General features: G+C 42.5%; 2 protein-coding genes across 8 annotated transcripts in view; one reads left to right on the forward strand and one right to left on the reverse strand.

Moving 5' to 3' along the window:
- The window catches only part of LOC114565870 (zinc finger protein Aiolos), a 60,057-nt gene that overhangs the window by 12,030 nt on the left and 27,292 nt on the right, over positions 1-20,735 (reverse strand). For 3 of the 7 annotated variants that reach the window (XM_028594192.1, XM_028594177.1, XM_028594184.1), the window contains exon 2: positions 20,591-20,695. The exons of the other annotated variants lie outside the window; for them this stretch is intronic. In XM_028594192.1, the coding sequence (XP_028449993.1) occupies positions 20,591-20,695 (105 nt within the window). The remainder of the gene's footprint in view (positions 1-20,590; positions 20,696-20,735) is intronic. 7 annotated transcript variants of the gene reach the window in all.
- On the forward strand, positions 1,610-15,808 carry LOC114565954 (insulin-like growth factor-binding protein 4). The gene is made up of 4 exons (XM_028594299.1): positions 1,610-2,506; positions 12,310-12,473; positions 13,357-13,482; positions 15,658-15,808. Exons 1-4 carry the CDS (start codon positions 2,149-2,151, stop codon positions 15,793-15,795), a joined length of 786 nt encoding a protein of 261 aa, XP_028450100.1. The 5' UTR covers positions 1,610-2,148; the 3' UTR covers positions 15,796-15,808.

The following is a 20,735-nucleotide window of genomic DNA, read 5'->3' on the forward strand; positions in this document are numbered from 1 at the left end:
CTATTTTGCAGAGGCACCGTGGCTTCTCCACTGTTACCCCCCCCCCCCCCCAAACACACACACAACTAAATTTCATTGTGTAATCCGGTATTGTGTAATGACAATAATGAATCCCTGGCACACACACACACACACACACACACACACACACACACACACACACACACACACGCACACTAAAACACCTCATAAGTGACACATAATGAAACTGCTGGCTCTCTTGTGAGCTCCAGGAACAGTACGGGGCTCCACTAACTACCTACTGCTTTAGTACGTTGTTATTACAGTGAGTCAAGCTTTTTCCTTGAAACTAACCAGATGTAGTTTTTCTTTCAAGTATTTGACTCGCAATGCGGGAAGTGTCTGTATCACAGAAAGGTCGATGATAGCTTGCCTAATTTCTGATTGTTTACCAAGCAGGGACGGATGAGAAATCGGGGTGCTGTGTAACCAACAACACACACACCAGCACCCACCTGAGTGGTGTACGGCCTTGTAAGGCTTGGCTGCGGCCCATGGCCTGCCTATGGCAACCAGCTACCAGCCCGGAGAGAAAAAGCTGAAAGAAAGCACACTCACAAAGGCATTACAATACATGCTGGGTTTCCATGGCAAAACGGAGGCAAAGGAACACAGGAAAAAAGAAAGAAAGAGATGTCGCCAATAAAAGCCATGATTGAAAATCTTAAAGGCTGGGTGTAGGGCACAGCTGCACACGCGGGCAAACAAGAACAGAGTAACACACTGATTTACAGACTCTTACATGATCGGAAACACACACATGTATAATAAACTGTCCCACTTCGTGGCGTTGTTAAAAGTTAACCTGCCATCCTACTGGTGGAAGGCTTTTTTAGGACCGGTGGGGGCAGGGCGGCAAAAGAGGAGGGTGGGTGGGTGGGTGTGTGTGGGGGGAGGGTTTAAACTGTCCATTTGCCTTTTATAGCTGCTAGAGAGAGATCTGGGGGCCGACATAATGACAGGGGGCAGCAGCACAGACCGGACTGACCACTGGACGCACACGTATGCAACACTCATAAAGACACACGGAGACCCTGTTGAGGGAGCAGGCAGGAGCTTGCTTTGTTGTTTGAACAATGTTTCGACCCTAGAGGCACATACACGTGTGTTTGTGTGTGTGTGTGTGTGTGTGTGTGTGTTGGGCATTTGGGGTTGATAAAAGTGGAAGAGCCCTGATGTGTTCCCTGTTTAGTTTCTTTTAGGTTTTTATGGATCGAAATCTTTCATCCATGCAATCAATACATCAGAGCAATTGTCACTCTAAAATGGGTCGGACATGTTTGACTGAATTTTTCTTTTTCTTTTTTAATAATACAAGGGTAGGGAGAGAAAACTAAGTGTAATCTGTGTGTGAAGTGAGAGGGCGATTCGGCTGCACTCCGGATTGAGAACGGACAAGTGAGTGAGAGTGTATACAAGCTTGTGTGTCTGAGTAGGAGAGCTGGAGAGTAAGACAGAGGGAGAGCGCTTTAGCCTGGCTTTTCTCTGCTGTGCTTTTCAGCTCCTCTCTCACTGTAGAAAGAGGCGTGTCTATGGACCAGTATAAAGTCCAAGGAGAGCCACTCGTGTTGAGCCATTCTCAGGAGCGAGTACTTTACACTGCACACCGGCAAGAGGAGGAAACTGCAGCTGTTACTTGAAAACATTGCCTTTTGATGACCTGCTTTGATTTTGGACACTTGTAGACCACATTTTTCGGTGTTTCAGGGCGGGCGAGCCTCTGGACTCAAACTCGAAGACAGAGCAAGACTCACCTGAACACGGTGGATGGATATCCTTCCTGCAACTGTTCATTCCAACATAACAAAAAACTTGTTCTTTCACTACATTTACCAGCCGAGCAGATCGCGATCACGAGCAGGCTCCAATTCCTGCGCTGTGAAATTGAATCAGAGGAACGCAGGGGCAATACAGCAGAGGCATTGTGTCTCTGCAATTGAAACACTAACCAGCTGAAAATATCAAAGACCACCCTGGACAAAGCGTTGCTCTTAAATCCCCCAATTTGGTCTGAAATCTGCGGTTGAATTAGAGAGTGATCAAAAGCTGCACAACACTCAGAGGAGAGGGAAGCAGGAGGGGAGCATACACCAGGGCAAAGGATTGCTTGCAGGTGCCGGGGCTGTCATGGTGCGTAGAGGTGGCGTGGCAGTAGCTCCGTCCTGCTGGGGCCTTTGGGCGTTTGGCGCCCTGTCGCTGGTGGCACTGTGCTTGTCAGACCAGGCCATCCGTTGCCCGGTGTGCTCCGAGGAGAGGCTGGCCAGCTGCCGTCTGCCAGACGGCTGCGAGGAGACGGTGCGGGAGCCCGGCTGCGGCTGCTGCCCCACCTGTGCCCTGTCAAAAGGGGCGCACTGTGGCGTCTACTCGCCCCGATGTGGCACGGGCCTCCGCTGCTACCCGCCGCGTGGCGTGGAGAGACCACTGCACTCGCTGATGCACGGCCAGGGGGTGTGCACTGATGAGAGGGAGGTGGAGGAGAACTCAGGTGAGGGTGAAGGGGTCAGAGTCTGTGTGAACTGATGACAAATGCACTTCTTTACACTTCTTCTTTGTACTTATTGTCAATTACAACACGGCTCACAGCACCGAAGCATTGACACCACGTTTGATATGTGCAAATGTCTTTGTCCAGATGTTCTCATAGCATGAAGCATGTAACAACTGTCAGCCACAGCTGACCAGGTCTCTACAAAGACCCATGGCCGAGCAGGCCAGAATATTTTCTCTCTCCGCTCCCTGGGCCTCACCTGAACCGGGCAGAGTCGGACGGACGGACGGGGGTGACAATGTGCTGCTTGTTTAACCTAATCTCGGCTAAGCCCTGAACCCGAGCGTGGACACACACCGACTCCTCACGCATGGCCTGGCCTGGACTGGACTGTCTTGCGGTGGCTCGCTGTGAAAGGGGCCCCGCTGTGAGATGCAGAGCAGGCTTCAGAGAGGAGAGCGCTTGTGCTGATAGCTGAGGTGGGCGTGTGTGCATGTTAGTGTGTGTGCAGGGACTGTGTGTCGTGTGAATTAGTTACCTGTTTTAGTGGAGGAACCTTGCATTAATCTTGGGAGAGCATTTACCTCATCGTGCCAATGTTGAACTGAGATCCTGCAGGTAGTCGTGTAGTGCAGGCAGTGAAATGAAATGCATTGTGGAATACTGGGCATGTGAGAGTCTGTGTGTGTGTGTGTGTGTGTGTGTGTGTGTGTGTGTGTGTGTGTGTGTGTGTGTGTAATGGGAGGAGGTAATAAAAGCTGCTGTATGAAATGACTGTAATGGAGTGTGGCCAGTCTGGGGCTATTAGAGCTCTCTGCAATCAGTAATTCACTTGGCGCTCTTTCATGGATGCCCCCCATTCCTCCTCCCCCTCCTCCTGCTGCTACAGATGTCTAACTCTTCTTCTGCTGTCGATGTCTCTATTGCACTCTTTTGGTATCGCTTCTTATTCTCCTCTTTGTTCCTGCATTCCTTTTGCAATGAAGAACGTCTGTTTCTACTTTGACACAGTGGGATGTCTAACGCTGGATGTCTTATCTGCAGATCCAGTTCCAGTTCACTGCTTTGACGTTAACTTCTTTTCTACCGATGAAACAGTCTCCACTGTTTGTCTTCCTCTGCTCGCCACAGAGGGAGTGGTGTTGATTTCCATTATATCATATGAGACAATTGTTATGTGTCGCAGACAAGGTGGTTCTTTCATTTGTTCCAGATTATCAACTATCTGGCCCGCCATTGCTTCCACTGAGCCCAGGCTCCCAGACAGTTACTGGTAATAGCAGTAGGCTATCTGCGTGCGCCAGAACACCAACGATTTGGACGATCTTAGCCAATATAAAACTCCCAGGACTCTCATCTTCATTGCAGCATCTGTTTCCCCTGGCCCTGCGTGCACCCCCACCCCGCCACCCCCCCACCCAACCCTAACAAGCCTTCGAGCGCATCGCCCGCCGCGTCCAGCTCCTTCATGAGGATGAGCTCATCGGCACTCTTGCTGCCAGGGCTGAAATGAGAGCCTTCTGCTCTCTGTGCAGGGCCAGCATAGGTTAGGCCGGCACATAGCATGACTAAATGGAATCAGAATGAAGAGGAAAGCTGTTCTGAGAATGATAAAAACAAGAGGTCTCAGCTTGGCCCAGCTCTGTCTATCCACACTAGTTTTATCTTGCACAATGTTCTCCCTGAACATTATTTCTTCTCTTTGATGATGCGTGGTCCGAGTTATGGTGCTCTGGAGAGAGTCTTGGGTCCTTTTCCATTGGGTGAGGCAGCGCGTAGATGGAGGATTTTGGAAAGTTCATAAGTTGTTGTTTTTGGTGTTCTGTAATCTGAGTGCTGAGTTCTGTTTGCCTCCACACTCCTTCTCACCCCTGGAGTCATAGCAAAGTGGGAAAGCTCTGCCCAATAAAAAACTGTAAATCAATTCTTCTGGGCAGCAGCACAGATCCGCTGTATAAGAATGTTCAATGTAAACCATGGCAGCCGAGAGACAATTAGAAAGGCATAGGGGAGCGGCGAAGAGCAAACTCCAGTCACAAGCAGGAGATTTCCTTTGTGGTGCATTCACCGTACTTATGCATTATTAAACAAGGGGGTGCATCTGCTGAATACATGTCCGACACTGCCCCGCTCCTAGCAACAGCGAACATACTAGATAAAAATAGAAGAGGGTTTTTAAAAACCAAGAGAATTCCTAATAAAAACGACCCGAGGATAGAGGCAGATATGACAGCGCTTTGAGGGGAAATGAGGGTGTTAATAGTTACAGCTCTGCAACATACCACTTGCATTAAGAAGATGTGTGCTGCCTCATGATTGCCACTTCATTAAAGCTGCTTTTCTGTTAACCAAATAAGACAAAAGCTAAGTCAAGGTAGTTCATGAGATCAGGCTGGCAAGAGTAATGAGCTATTAGTCCATTTTCTTTGGTTCAAAACTGTATTTCTCTCAAAATCTATCAACCTTAAGGCTATTCTTGAACCAAATTTCCATAGCAACAGCAAGCATTACCCTGCATCTTATGTCAAGGTCTAGGACAGCTTTGGTGCATCTTAATATCTAATTCTTAGAAACCCTCGCTATCTTAATACTTAGAATAAATCATCATGCGTGTGTTGGCATCAGTTCCTGCATTCCTGCCGAGTCTGCCCTGGTGTCGTATTCAAATGCTTCCCTCTGACAGTGAACTGGATGTTATTTACAAACTGATACAGATGTCAGATATGAAAGTTTTACGCCTACAGGCACCAGAGGAGCTGCATGAATGAAGCTGTCAATAGAGCCAGACTCTGTCCAACCATGCCCAATTTACAGTGACGCACACAGGTCTTTATGAAAGCAGCATGCTAACCTAGATTTTCCTTTCTCCCAGGATTTTCGTGAACCTATTGCAATGGTTCACCAATAAAAACCATGCAGCAATCTACATGCCAATGGCTTAAAAAAAAAAAACGGTTTAAAGTTTATTTTCTGAGCAGTGGTCATTATTGTTAATTCATGCCTTTTATAACAATTACAAGTTGTATTGGTTACTAATATGCCAGGCAGTACGCCCCTTCACTTGCCCGTCAGCCTCGCATTGCCTATCTCCACAGCGCTGCGTAGTTAGGGTCTGGCTCTTTCACACAAACATTCCAGGATTGGAGAAAAAAACGCTCTGGGTTGTTTGCATTTCTTTAAACCAATCACAATCGTCTTAGGTGGCGCTAAGCTCCGGACGCAGCGACAGTGGCTCTGCTAAATAGTCTCGGGAAGGAACTTGTTCTGGTGGAACATTTGCACCCCGCAAGAGAAAACGCCTCATACTGTTGACACAATACAATAACGTGAGCTATTTAAATGAGCTGATACATGGTTAAACCTCATTGGCTCTTACCAGTGTATCTCTCTGTGTGTACTTCGTCCACAGCAATCCCACCAATCGGTCCCAAAACCTCCCAGTTAGAGAGGAAATGACCTGAACATATTCTTTGTAAATCTTAACAATCATTCCCCGAAACAGAGATGTATAGTAACGAAGTAGAACTACTTCACTACCGCACTTAAGTACTAAAAGTCTGTATCTGTACACTACTGGAGTATTATTTTTTTCTCCTACTTCAGTACACGCTACGGAGACTGTGTAGGTTACAGGGTGTGTAGTTATGGCTACGTTAGTTACGTACGCTAATTACGTGTCCCAGAGATCGCCTCGTGTTTCTTTTCATTACGCCGGTCGCCTGTTCAGAAGTCAGAGACGATGTAAGTTTGTACTCTTTCTATTTAGCTATTGTTGCAGCAGAGTAATCTATTCCTGAGTTGTTTCAGTCTGCGGTGAGTCCTGAATGTTAACCGTTTGACCCTGTGATGTGAAGCTGATCTAGTTTATCTGGATGTTTGACCCTGTGATGTGAAGCTGATCTAGTTTATCTGGATGTTTGACCCTGTGATGTGAAGCTGATCTAGTTTATCTGGATGTTTGACCGTGTGATGTGAAGCTGATCTAGTTTATCTGGATGTTTGACCCTGTGATGTGAAGCTGATCTAGTTTATCTGGATGTTTGACCCTGTGATGTGAAGCTGATCTAGTTTATCTGGATGTTTGACCCTGTGATGTGAAGCTGATCTAGTTTATCTGTATTTTGCTAGCTTGCTAACTTTCCTGTACATCACACACATTACTAGCTAGTGTGTGATACGTTTTTTGGGGCTTTAATCGTTACTGTGCTGGAGGGGATGTTCATTTTACTTGCACAGTGTGATAATTGTAAATTTTATTCCAGTATTTGTTAATAAGTGATTAATAACCCACTGTTATATCAGATAATAGTTGTGACATTAATGTACCTTTTTTGGGTTAATTCTAGAAACGTCCTTCATATATCCAGCAATATACAGCTTGTGACTGCCTGTAATGCACCATCTTACTACCATGTTTTACAGCAGCAATGTTTAGCAGAATATTCTCCTAAATATAATCAATAATTTACCTGTGAAAAAATAAATAAATTGCTTGTGCAATTTAGGATTAAAAGTAGGCATGTGCTAGTCCTGCTATCACCAGACCGAGCTCAATCTTTTAAGATTGAACATTATTCTGGGGAGTCTGCTCTGGATTTTCTACTGCACAAGAGGCGTGATCAACGGGCATAGTTCAAATGACTCTGTATGCGATTGGATAGTCTTTCAACCAATCAGACCAACGATCTGGGTAACGTAGCAGCGACAGCGGCATCAACGGCTTGCTGCCATGGAGTGCTGTGCTTCGGTGGCCGGCTTGTTGAATGCAAACAAGAAGCTGCTCGGTCGCTTCTCTATCGTCATCGTGTTAAACCCGCCAATAGCGCCCCAGGTGGATAAGCCAGTTTGTGATTGGTTCCCGCAAATTTGTAACGGAAGCAGGATAGATAAACGTACGGGTTTCCAGCCTGAGCTGCAGGGCGCACTCAAACGCCGGCAGATCGGGCTGGGTTTACCCAGTCTAGGCATGTGCATTTTTTCAATTCCTTTCAAATGTGTTGCTCCTAATTATTTTCTGCTCCTTAAAGAGTAAATCAGGACAGGACACTGCTGCTGCTCTGCATGGCGTACTTCTGGATGCCTGGTTTTGATCAGTTGGATGGGAAGTGGCCAAAGCAGCATCAGGTTTCCCTTTTCACAAAGGCTGCCTTTGTGATACAGTGTCGATTTTACTTTCTGTCTTTGCTTTGACAAATGACACTATTCCAAAATTGTCATTGGCCTTATAGCCCATGCTGGCAGTCTTTACTGATGCTCTTAAAACTGCACTAGACATCAAGTCTGATGATTAACCAGGATCCAGTGTTGACTGAAGGGAGCAGTTTTTTGGTAGTAAGCCTAGTTGACTTGTCAAGTCGCTGGCAGAAACTAGCACTTATCAAAGTGTTACAAAACATTTTGGAGAAGTAGCCTCCCCAAAGAGTATTCATTTTTCAGGAGATTAGTTGCTGTCAAAACAGTATAATCTATTCTATCTAGTGTCGAGACACAAAGTGTATATAAGATTAATAAAGTTTAACTTAAGATCTCAGCAATACTGATTGCACCATTGCTCTACTATTTAATTTCGGTTTCTTTTGTATTTTGGATATCTGAGCTTTTCTTTTACAAAAACATATGTAGGGCTGTGCTGAATATCAATTTTGGTATATTAGAATATTAGAATATATTCTAAGTTACGACTTCTCCATCTCTCTCGTTGACTCTCCCTTCACTTCCTGTCAGTCATTTCCATTCTGAATGACAGTTGAAAGTTCTATTGACAACCATGAACCATAGAAAGCAACGCCACTCGCGCGTCTCACTGAACAGATATGCTTCCATTTTATGAAATGTATCGACCCACATTGACTCCCCCATGTTTGATCAAGGCTTCCAGTCTGTCTGTGAGCTTGCCTGTTTTACTACACTTGCTATGGTGCCCTAGGGAAATAAAAATCAGCTGCTGCTGACTGGCGGCTAAGATGTTTATGGAGGACAGAGTCAGTGTGGATTGGATGACTCAACGCTTTAACAAAAACGCTCGAAACTTCGAAGCATTTGGGTCAAAAGTTCAGTGCGTTTGGTCAGAAATGTGCTATGATACACCCTTAACCACATCTGTTGCACCTGTAACCACACCCAACGATGATGTCACGGTGTACTGACAAGCCCTGAAGTACATTCTTACATCACTGCAGCAAAATGAGAAGTTAAACCACTAGAGGTCAGACAAAATACAAGGATTTTCTTTAATAGGAATCTTTTACATTAGTTTTTTTTTTTTTAAAGAATTGTGACGAACATAAACTGAGTGAGGCATTTTACAGTTGAAAAATATACCTGTCAGTACAGTAGTTTGTTACATTCTACAATTTCTTGTTACTTAAAGGAACATGCCGACTTATTGGGACTTTAGCTTATTCACCGCCAGAGTTAGACAAGTCGATACATACCCTTCTCATCTCCGTGCGTGCTGTAACGCTGTCTGACGGTTCCAGCATTAGCTTAGCCCAGCACAGATCCTGCAGGTAACTGGTTCCAACTAGCCTACTGCTCCGAATTGTGACAAAAGTGACAAAATAACGCCAACATTTTCCTATTTACATGTTGTGATTTGTATAGTCACAGCGTGTACAAAAAACAACGTAACATGAGACACAGCCATCTTCTAACAGTAAACAAACCGGGAACTATATTCTCAGACAGGCTTGCTGCGAGCATATCACTCCGCCCAAGTACTATATTCTTTTGCCTAAGAATATAGTTACTAGTTTGTTTAGGGATAGAAGATGGCTGTGTCTCATGTTACATTGTTTTTTTGTACACGCTGTGACTCTACAAATCACAACGTGTAAATAGGAACATGTTGGCGTTATTTTGTCACTTATTCGGAGTAGTAGGATTGCTGGAACCATTCCCCTACATGTTCTGTGCTGGCCTGATGCCATTTGCCTGATGTTTTTTAAAAAGGTTTTAGTACAACTGTCTCACATAGAGAACTCTCTTTTGGCTTAGATCCGAGATCTAAGCTAGTGGAATTGTAAACCATAGGAAAGTACACGCTGAGCATAACTAAATATTTATTTGAGGAGGATATTTGTCTCCGAGGTTTACAAGTTCAGCCTTGAAGCCACAAACGGTGGAATTTGAAATCTATCAACCCCTTTAGATCCTTATGTCACTGTTCAACAGACTGCAAAAAGAAAGACATAAATACATATACACAAACAGAGGACTTGGCATGGATTTAATGTAGATTATGTGTAAATGCAATGAACTTGTAAAGTGATGGTTCCCGAGGTAGAAAATATGTTCATCTGAAAGAGGAGGCTTGCCAATCAGACTGCTCTCTCTATCCCATAATAAATGATGCTCACATGTCAGGTGGCCAGTGTGACAAACACATTTGCATTTACATCAGTACAGCAGCTGATATGTGACAACAAATACTTGACTATGAACTAGATTGATCAAGCAATGCAGTTTATTGTGTAACAGATTTGGAATGTGTCATCTAAGTGCTAACATAATGGAGCTTTGTGGTCACCCTGCTGTATTGATCAGAGCTGTATCACTAGGGCTGGCTACCGAAACCCAGTACGCTGCTCTTTGGTGCTCTGAAACTGACAGGAAACTTTAGGATTTTTTTTAGCAGTGGGGGCAGGTCTGTCCGAACCTTTTTCTGATACCGTGGTGGCAGAAATTTTGCCATGGTGGGCCGCCACTACAAAATTAACATAGAGGAAACACTGACTGGCTTAAACACGGTAAAAATGCTGACAGCTAAACAGTGTAAACTGTGGCTGTGTCACTGGAAAGGATGGCAACACCGGGACGTAAAACAGTCTGCAGCAGTAGTCAGAGTTGTCGGATAAACAACCAACGGGACCTCGTAAGCTCATGGTGCATTTAATGTTATTGTAAAATTCCCTTCTGCCACACAAGCCATTCTTTAATGTCACTGACTGTCGTTTTGTGCATTTTTTATTTTTTTATTTTAAGTATAGGTTAAAAAAATCGTTTTAGCACCCAAACAATACCCAACCCTATGTATCACAGTATTTATGTATCACAGTAATGATATATGTAATAGCACCGGCTATGTAACCATCTGCTAATCAGATGCTGTATTGACCTCTCACTAGGCTATTAAAATAAGACAACGATTTAACAAATTAGTTGATGATGAATTTAACCTGTAGTGGGCTTTGTTTATGTCTTTAATGGATCTTGTCGGCTTGGTTTTGGTTTATTTGGTTAATTGGTTTAAGACAAAAAAAGACAGGGGAGTTCCTTACTATATGTTTACTCAAGAGCTTTTCTTTATATTTGCTGTGCACCTGTGACTGGTAATACACTGCAATGTATCAGCTCTATGTGGCTGATAAAGCACTATGAGCATTGTATTTTAAAAGCCAAAAGCTGCTGATCCAAATCAAATGAAACCACACGGAGAAGTGGCAACTTCCTCCATAGAAAACCGCAGTGGTAGCAAACAGGACATGCCACCCCTGACCCACTTCTAAATCACTTTGGCTTGCCCTATGAAAGAGCATGCAATCGGAAAAGTGTGCACTGGCAAAAGAGGAGAAAGAACAACTTGGAACAAAGGAAACAGCTGAAACCCTGTTGGCTCTTGTGAAGGAAAGTGCTGATGATCAAGCCTTAACAGCAACAAGACTAAAAATACAAACAGTCATCTTCCAGCTCCTATTGCCAAGTTGTAAAAAAATAAAAAACTAGTCATCACCAGAAAATGGCCCAGGATCAGTATCCTAAATACAGCAGGGCCAGCACTAGCTCAAGAACTAGTACTGCAAAGAAAAGCTTGCACTGGTTTGGATTGGGTGCATGTATGCTTTCATGCATTTTAGACCTGAGAAAAAGCTTCACGTTGTACAAGGTTAAGGAGGCTACTGAGCCACCTTCATCGTCTCTTTGCCAACAGCAATTACCCGAATGCCTGGCAGTGACCTAAGATATTAACCAGAGCTCAGATCTGGTTCAACGATCAGTGTGAGAACAGCTTCAAAACGGTAAAATCGCAATTTAAAAGGGCTTTGACTCCAGTGCCAATCTGTAAAATGCCACGGGTTATGAGCAGAAAGCATACACTCTGCCAAGTCTTACAAGCCACAGGTGAAAAGCAGCATGCATGTGCACAGAGAAAGCGCACACAACCCTCATTTCAAGTCCATCTTGTGCCCCCCAAGCCACCAACCAGCTTACACACGTGCACGCACGCACGCACGTACACACGCACGCCCATTTGTGCCAATGCAAATGCCCTCTAACAAACTCCATCTGGCACAGACTGAGGTTGGTGTGGAGAATGAAAAGGGGAGTGGGGCATTTCCTGAGGAAGCATCTGGCTGCCTGCAGGGCCAGAGGACTGCAGGTTTATAAGGATGCAAAGGTGATGTACAGAGGGTGGCAGAACAGGGGTGGTATGGTATAAAAAGCCTCAGAGCTCGTGGCATGGCTGTGGTGCCGTAGGTGAGTACCAGGGCGAAAGCTGACGTGCGGTTTACCCCCCAGAGCTCTGTGTCCCTGAGGTTAACCTGGCCTCATTTTTAGCCTACATCTCACCATGTTCAGCTGTATGGGATGCTCTGTAGAAGGACAAGGGGGAAGGCAGAACAGCTAAGTATTACATTTAATGGACGTCGCCCTACATTTTGCTCATATCATTAAAACATATCATGTTGCACTGACAATCCTGCCACAAAAGCCCTGCAAATGTTTCTAACTGTTAATGTAATACTCAATGTCCGCCTTGTTGAACTGAAGGAACTAAAGCATCATTCCTTGTGCTTTAGCAATGGACAGGCAGGATGAGATCATCCCTGACCACCCAAACAACAGCAATATCCGCTGCAGCCCACAAGACAAGCGCTGCATACAGAAGACCCTGGCCCGGCACCCTCCAAAATCCACAAATCAGAGAAGCAACACTGCCAGAGAGGAGACGAAAGCGGCGCTGGTGAGAGAAACCATCTTCTGAAAGCTTATCAGTTTCACGGAGAACAACAAAGCCAGGCAATCCCCCTCTGCAGCACATGACTCAGCCCCATCAGGTGTTTTCCATTAAGGCTTTAGAGTTCCAAAGCCACAAGCGTTAAAGTCAGGTTGTAAATGTAAAAATTAGTTATTTACAGACCATAGCATTTAATTGCGGTCTTGCGAAATGAAGTAGAGGTGCACATTGACATCAACATGCAATTTGCTGGTTTAACACTGGCAAGAGCTGGATCCTAACATCCCCATTAATCAGTAACAGGCTGGTTTTACCTCATTCATTAAACACTGAAATGTGTAACATAAATGCAAAGTAAAGCCACAGTCTCATATAGATGTTTTTGTGTTTTTAAAGATTGGCTGTGCCGACTGATTTAAAAAGTCTGCCATAATAATGCATTCACATGCACTCATTAGTTGGCTTGTGGATTCAATGCAGCCAACTCTCAGCACTATTTGCACGTCCAACTACATGAACAAACAATGTAAGGATGTTGACTGTGTATGTAAGGATTTCTTAAGTGTCAAATGAAAACCTGTGTGATGTTGAGTTTAGCTATGACCCCACACCAGCACTTTGAATTTGATTTCAATAAACAAATCATAATGGCAAAATTAAAGCCAGACTGCAGATCTATTATTCCTTACTTTTTATGACTAACTGAAATGATATCTTAAATGATGCTGGCTGGTTTTTAGATTATTTTGTTCCTAAAATCACAGCTAATAATTTGACATTCTTATATAAACAGCAGTTTTTGTACGCCATTGCAAATGTCTTCATACATGATCTCCATCTGGAACTCTGCTGATGTGTATAAACATCAGATCAATGATTTATCCGACAGGCTCCATGTCGTGCTGAGCTCCAGAGAGCGTTGGACAGATTGGCATCAAACACTCGCACACATGATGATCTCTTCACCATCCCCATCCCCAACTGTGACAAGAATGGAGATTTCCACCCTAAGCAGGTATGTGATTTGGAGCACACGCTCGCTATGAGCTTTTTGAATGACTGAGCTGACCACCTTGGTGAACTGTGAATCTCTATTATTAGGCCAATACAAATAAGAATGCCTGTAATGGGTTGTTGTACTTCAAACTAAATCATCAATCTGTGAACCAAGAGAAATAATGTGTCTGAAGCCGATGAAATATTGTCTTACGAGTTCAAGATCAACACAAAAGTGTCTCCAAGCAGACAGTTGTGGTGATGCCAAGATCCTTTTTTTCTAATCTCACATAAAAAGGGATTTTTCTTTCAGGAATCAAGCGTTGAACGGCGTGTGTAAAGTGGTTTCCTTTAAACCGTTTACATAATCACTTTATTGCTGTGATGGATGTAATTAGCACTTAGACGCAGTTACTCTTTACTTTTTTTTTTTGCTATTCTGCATTTGCAAGATTGTGCAACTATACAGATAAGAGTGAGAGAATTGGAGAACATTAAAACACAGATAAGACCGCCCTGCCTTGTGTGCAATCAAAGCAGCAGACGCAGAGTGAGTGATAAAAGGAAAGCTGTGCTAAGGCACCAGTCATCAAGAGTCAGAGTTATGTTGATTGCGTAACGTGGTTGAAGTATCTCCGTCTGCTCCGATTCACAGGCATCTGTTTACTGTTTAACTAAAACGGCACTGTGATAAACCCTATTGGGAAGTAAAGCACAGGTCATGAGGGACAACTGGCAATCATTTCATGGCAGGGTTGCTCTGAGATTTTTTAACTGATCTTGGAGGCTCTTTGAAACTGTGATTCACTACAGAAAAAGTACAAAATCACCCAATAAATTTTGTTTTTACACAAACTGTTAAAAGTTCACAGAAGGAATTGCATGGATTTTGTATAAAATAATGTAATTACTTGATATTCTTCTCACAGTTCATTTAAGGCAACTTTAACTGCCAGCTGGGTGTAGTTTTGTCTTAATGTATGATCTGTTTATATGAAAACATCTTTAAAAGCTTAAAAGCCAGGTCTGACGTCATCTTAGAGAATTATGGCCCTGCCAAAATAGGGTTGACTGCTGTTTTAGGAAAATCAAACTAGCCTGTAAGCGCTAACCTAGTGCTCAGTTTTATATAAACCTGCATTAATTGATTACAAGCTGTAAACACAAATCATACTGTCTGTTTATATAAGGGTGTACAGTGTAAATATGATTATTATTATAACTAATTCTATTTTTTTCTATTTCTTAGAATACTTTTTGCATGTGTATTTGTGTTATTCTGATGTGTCAATTATTCTTTTGAGCTTCTGTAACAAGGGAATTTCCCCAGTGTGGGATTAATAAAAGTAGATCTTATCTTATCAATCATCACCTTAACTGAAAAAGCTAGCAAGCAGTTGCCTATTTACACATCCAGCAAAGACGGCGCAACATTAGCATTCTTCATTGCGTTTGTGTCACTGTCTTTTAGCTCTGTTTTGCTCTTCACCAACTCCTGAGGGAAATATCTGGCCTTTTTAGATGCTAAATGCTGCAATGTGTTCACCAGCTAGATGCTAACGTTGTCAGGGTGCTGTTTGGTGTACAACGGTTAATGTACAGTGGGCTTTTTAGAGCTTTGCTGTTGGAAAGAGCAGCCTGCTTTTTTTTGCCACTGACAGGCTCAGATTGAAATTATATAAGGGTCTCACAACATTATGGAAATGATCTTTTAGATAACTGTATTCCAACACAACAAACTCTTTTTGGCACTCTTTCGGCAACAGGTCACCTCTTGCGGGATTTCAGAACGACACAGTAGAACAAACAGACCCGATCAAGCAAAAGGTAGAAAGAAAGAAAAACGTCTTATTTCTCTGTAGGATCCTTTCCATAATGTTGTCAGACACTTATACCAATCTGAGCCTGTCGGTGGCAAAAAAACGCCCCTGTGCACCATGGGATTACATTCCAGCCCGTTTCGTGGATGCAGAGCTCTCGCTCAATACTGGACCAATTTAAAGTTGTCGTCCCCCATTAGTCACTTAGAAACTCAAACGTGGGAAAATAGGGTCCAGGTTGAAAAATACTGAATTTCCACTTTGATAAAAACAAAGAAAAAAACATTTATTAGATCAGCTTTAATATTTAAACATGTAGTTGAAGAAGCTGCTCTAAGTAACTAAAATATTCTATACATCCTTTGTGCCCACAGTGTCACCCGGCACGTGACGGCCAGCGGGGAAAGTGCTGGTGTGTGGATCAGAAGACGGGCATGAGGCTGCTGGGCCCGCTGGAGCTGCGAGGGGAATTGGACTGCCACCAGTTAATGACTGCTACCCTGAGGGATTGAGGAGTGGAGTGGCAGTGGGGCGGGGGGGGGGTGGGTGCAGCACCAGCTCAATTCAACTGGTGCTTATTAGTAGAACTACATGAGGAAAGGACTTGGCTCTAAAGCCTCGCTTCACCCGAGGCCAGCGGTACTTAAGCCTGCACAACAAAAAGGAAACCATTGAATTGAGTTCTTTTGCTATTTTGTTTCTGTGTGTGAGAGTTGGTGATCTCCGAGTCTTTTGAGCACTTGTTGTGTATTGTTTCTACTATGTGAATTTAAGAACGATAGTCTTCAGACCCATGCGCTTTAAAGTTACAGGTGGCAGAAAATAACCTTTCACAGGTAACTGGTGTAATTGTGATCTTTGTTAGAGAACAACATGTGTGGTTTTGTCTAGTCTAACTTCAGTAGAGTATTCTTGGAAAAGGAAGAAAATGCATTAACCCCCTACCAGATCATCAGACCTGATATACAGCAGTAGCTGTTAGCATTTGTTTTATTCTCTCTGGAGAACTTTATCAATTGGAATTACTGCGTCAGGATAATCCGGAGAGATTATCAATTAAAGGATCCTGTACTAGTTTTTCCACACAATTTGTGTAATTGGTTGTAACGTGTGGCTCTTGTTCTACTGTCCTATATGTCGTAAAACCCCACCCATCTGGTAAGTAGGTTAAAAACAACGCACAGAATGTGTTTGCAAACACAAAGTCTAGTTCAGCGATGACACAAGAGTAGCAATAAAAGATGGGGATGAGAACAGATAAAATGAAAACGAAAGGACAAAGGAATGCAACAATCCCCTGCCTTGAGTTACCAAATGATACAGTAAGCCATAGCTTTTCACAACATCCAGACCAAAGTGAAAAGTGTGATTAGTTTGAACAACTGTATCTCTGAAAGGCCAGAAAAGAGTTGCTTTTGTTGTGTGGTCCAGAGGGACTGGCAGCAGAGCAGGGCTAGGAACTCTGTACACTGCTGATAGGATAATCTTATTTCTCCAGCTGGTGCTAAAATGCCAGTGTGACTTTCATGTTTGTATGAATATGCTTCAACATGCAGGATTTCTCTCCGACAGAACTGCTTAGGAGAACTTTGGTGGTGCTATATACTGATTGTGCCAAAATACAAAAACAAGAAAGAAAATGGCTTCTGCACTTTTTGGGCATTGTTAAGGATTGGAACAAAAGACTGGGATTTTCAGCAAGTGGAGCAATTAGCATCAGCAAGTGTTAGGATCACCTAAATGTGTGACCATCTGCACTAGCTATTGGCAAAGGCTGCTTTCAAAGTGTGTTTTCAATGTTATTGTTACAATTTAAAAGTAACTTCACACATTGGTGCTGCACTATCACTGCAGCTAACTGGCGCAATGCTTCTTTGGGTAGGGTTGTAAATTGCAGACGTGACGTGTCTTAAATATACAAGCAGTGTAATACCTTTTCAATGATTAAGCTCCTGGCAGCACAACAACTCCTAGTTAACATGAAGCTTTGAATGGAGGAGATGTAGCAGTAAAGATAAAATATTGATTAGGTGGAAACCAGATTTTTTCCTCCTAATCCAACGTTGGTTTTCAGTTTGTAGGGCATCACACTAATGATTAAAAGGAGTGTATTACCAGTGCAAGTGATATAGCTGATCAAATATTTTAGATACCGTAGGCGAGACTGGGAATTTTCTTATAGCAATTTGATTGTATTGGTGGTGTGCATTATGAGTTCAGGGCAGAGTAGCAGGTTTAAGCTAATGCTGGTGTTTGTCACCACCAGATATGGACAGCCTTCTCCATCTGTTCCCTGGGAGACTTTGGTTATTATTGACTCAAGCACAAATCCATTTTGGGTCATTACTGGGGTTGCTGTCCCACACAGAACACCACTGGTGTGTAGATTACAATGCAGTAATGTCAGATGTTGAAACAGATATTCACTGCTACTGTCACACAATGGATTTCTGATTCTTTCCATGTCTCCACAATCCTCACTCACAGCTTTCAATAGTACTATTTAAGCACAACACACTGAAGGGACGTTCATGCAGCTCCACACAGAAATAACAGAAAACTATTATTGGTATGATTATTATGCACTTTTGCACATTTTTCCATTTTGAATTTGGTTTAACATTGTTTTGCAGTAGTATATGCATATAAACAGTGAGTCTGAGAAAAGTACAATCCTCTAATTTGGGTGCTTCTCTCATTCCGTTATTGTGCAAGGTATTTAAACATATAACCTTCAGGTGTGAAAAGTAGTTGCTTTTCCATAGTAATCTCCACCATCTGACTGGGGACAGTTGATTATGGGCCAGCCCGTTCTCAAAATTAATCTTACAAATGTTGTCCCTCATGAGCAGACTGAGGATTTCTCTGATGCATCTTCAGTGTATTCTGAAGGTGATATTCTGAACAGTAATCCTTGGATGTGTATGTGGATTATATTCTATAATTTTCCTAAAAAACTCACTTATGAAATTGGAATTATGTGTTGGTCTAATTATTATGTCTATATACATATATATATATCCAATCCAAAATTACAAAATCAAGATCACCTCACAGGGGAGTCGAACTCCAAACTCCCATACCAAACGTAAGCGTTCTAACCACTCACCTAGCAGTTCTTACAGAATGTTGAACAACTGTTTACCACTTACTTTCTTCAAGCCTCGGTTGCTAGGTAACCGTACTGTATACAAAAAAATTGATACTAACTAACAAACCAACGGTTGTATGCTTTCACTGAAGACAGAAAGCGCAACTGTAGTATCCAGAGAAATAGAAATTCAATTGTTATAAACTTTAGAGACAAAACTTTCCTAATATGTCAGTTTCTGCGGTCATGGAAGATGAACGTCCGCCATGATTTCGGTGCACGCGAGCAACGTTTTTTTGTTGTTACGTCACAGGGTGTGAATAGCTCAGCTGTGTGGCCGAGGCTATTCGTACCGGGGGTGCAAATAGACACTCCGTATAAAATATCAGTCAGAATTCCATGCTTTTGGTTCCCAGTGACTAAAAAGACTACATACTGCGAGGAATTTAATCTTATCACTGAAGCCAATGGTCAATTTGCCGGAAAAAGTGTACTGCCACCTGATGACCATGAGAAATGTATCCAAAGGTAGTTTACCAAAACACACACAGAAAGATAGAACATGGCGAGGGTGGAGAATCATTGCTACAGCTTAAAAATGTCAAAAACCAAATATCCTAAAACTCGTTCCAAAGACTACAAGCAAAGTATCTGGAGACATCAATACTCATTCAGTGAACTGCATGCACACAAAAAGGTTATCATTCATCACCTAATGAAGTGTTACTAAACACATTCAAACACATTTCTCTGTTGACTGTAATCTTTGAGAGAGATGGCAAATAGTTTTGGCTTTGACTTTGTAAAGGCCTTCTAACTACATAAACTGTGTATTTAAGCTATAGTACGTTGCTTGATCTCTAACTTTTGCTGTACTGAACTGTAATTGCATTTTGCGAGAATAGATTGTTCCTGTTTGCCTTTGATATTATCTTTTAATGTGTAGAAGATATGAAGTAATGTTTGCATGCACACAAATGGACTGGGGTTGGAAACAGCTATGGTCTTGTGTATCTTGTCCAGAACAGGACCATTATACTAAAACACTGAAGTTATTAAAGAACTGAAATATAGAGTTCAACCAATTAAATGATCAGTTACATTGTAAATGTCTACCTGATGAAAATGTACACGTTGTAATACATCAATTAAAACACTTTAGAAACTACAATTGCGTTGCTGTTATTATAAGTAGCACTAGTAATATTAGTATTAGCATTGGACAATTGTATCTTATCACAGATATATTGGTATCCAGTGTATTAAAGGTGCTGTAGGTAGGATTGTGAAGATCCATTACTTAGCCCAAAAAATTGAACATCAACAACTTCTCAGTCCCTCCTCCCTTTCTGCTCAAGCCCAAAATGGTCTCCTAAATAACTGCCCCCACAAGGGAGAATTAATACGTGTGCATGAGCAGTGATTGATGTTAGACATTTTTATACGTTTGTGTTTTTAATTATTACGGATACTAATGTAATTGCCATTAAAGCTTAGTGTTTAAAACAGACTTTATATTTGCTGTTTGATAAGATTTAACTGTAAAATATTCCACGAAACATTTTGGTCACAAAATATCTTAAATATCTAAATTAGTTAAAGGTGTTGGTTTATATAATGTTTATTTTGAAGTTACACATGATTATTAGATTTTTGAACTCTCAAATAATGGTATCTGCTTCAAAAATCCAGTAGCAAATGTTAGCAGTAGTATTATTAGAGGAATACATAGTATCACAGTATCTATTTCTTTTCTTTTTTTGTACTGTATGTGACAATTTTGAAATACCTGTATGTGATTTGTTTGGTAAGTGAACTACAGCATTGTCCACCCTTGGATTCCAAATCAGCAAAAAGTTAATGGTAATACTCAAGGCATTTGTCCAAGGAATACCTCTGGAATGATACATCATAATAATCTGCCTGCAGCAGCTTCTAAAAATAACTCCACCATCCACCACCAGAGTAAACTTTCAAGTCTGCTTAGTTCCACTGCCTGAGTCTATTTTGAGGAGCTCTACAGGCTTAAGAACTGGTGTTGAAGCTGCATTACAAGAAGAGCTTTACGGGTTTTCCTCTGATTGATTCAAAATGTCACAGGCCCCGTTCTGCCTCTAGGCATCCACAATCCAACAGCTGTGCCTGGGAGGCCCTGTGTGAGTGTATGTGTTAAACCTGCACAGTAGCTTACAGGAGGCATGTGACCTCCACCCTACCTCCAGACATACTTCATCACAGGTGTCCAATGCTAAACAAAGTCCTGCCCATGCCTGGTGTGGAATCCGCTCCCCGCCCCATCCATACAGCTTTCTGGCCCTTGACTGGTCAATAAAAAAAACATGAAGCACCACACCTGCAGAT

The sequence above is a fragment of the Perca flavescens genome, chromosome 2 (genome assembly GCF_004354835.1).
Source record: "Perca flavescens isolate YP-PL-M2 chromosome 2, PFLA_1.0, whole genome shotgun sequence".
Lineage (NCBI taxonomy): Eukaryota > Metazoa > Chordata > Actinopteri > Perciformes > Percidae > Perca > Perca flavescens.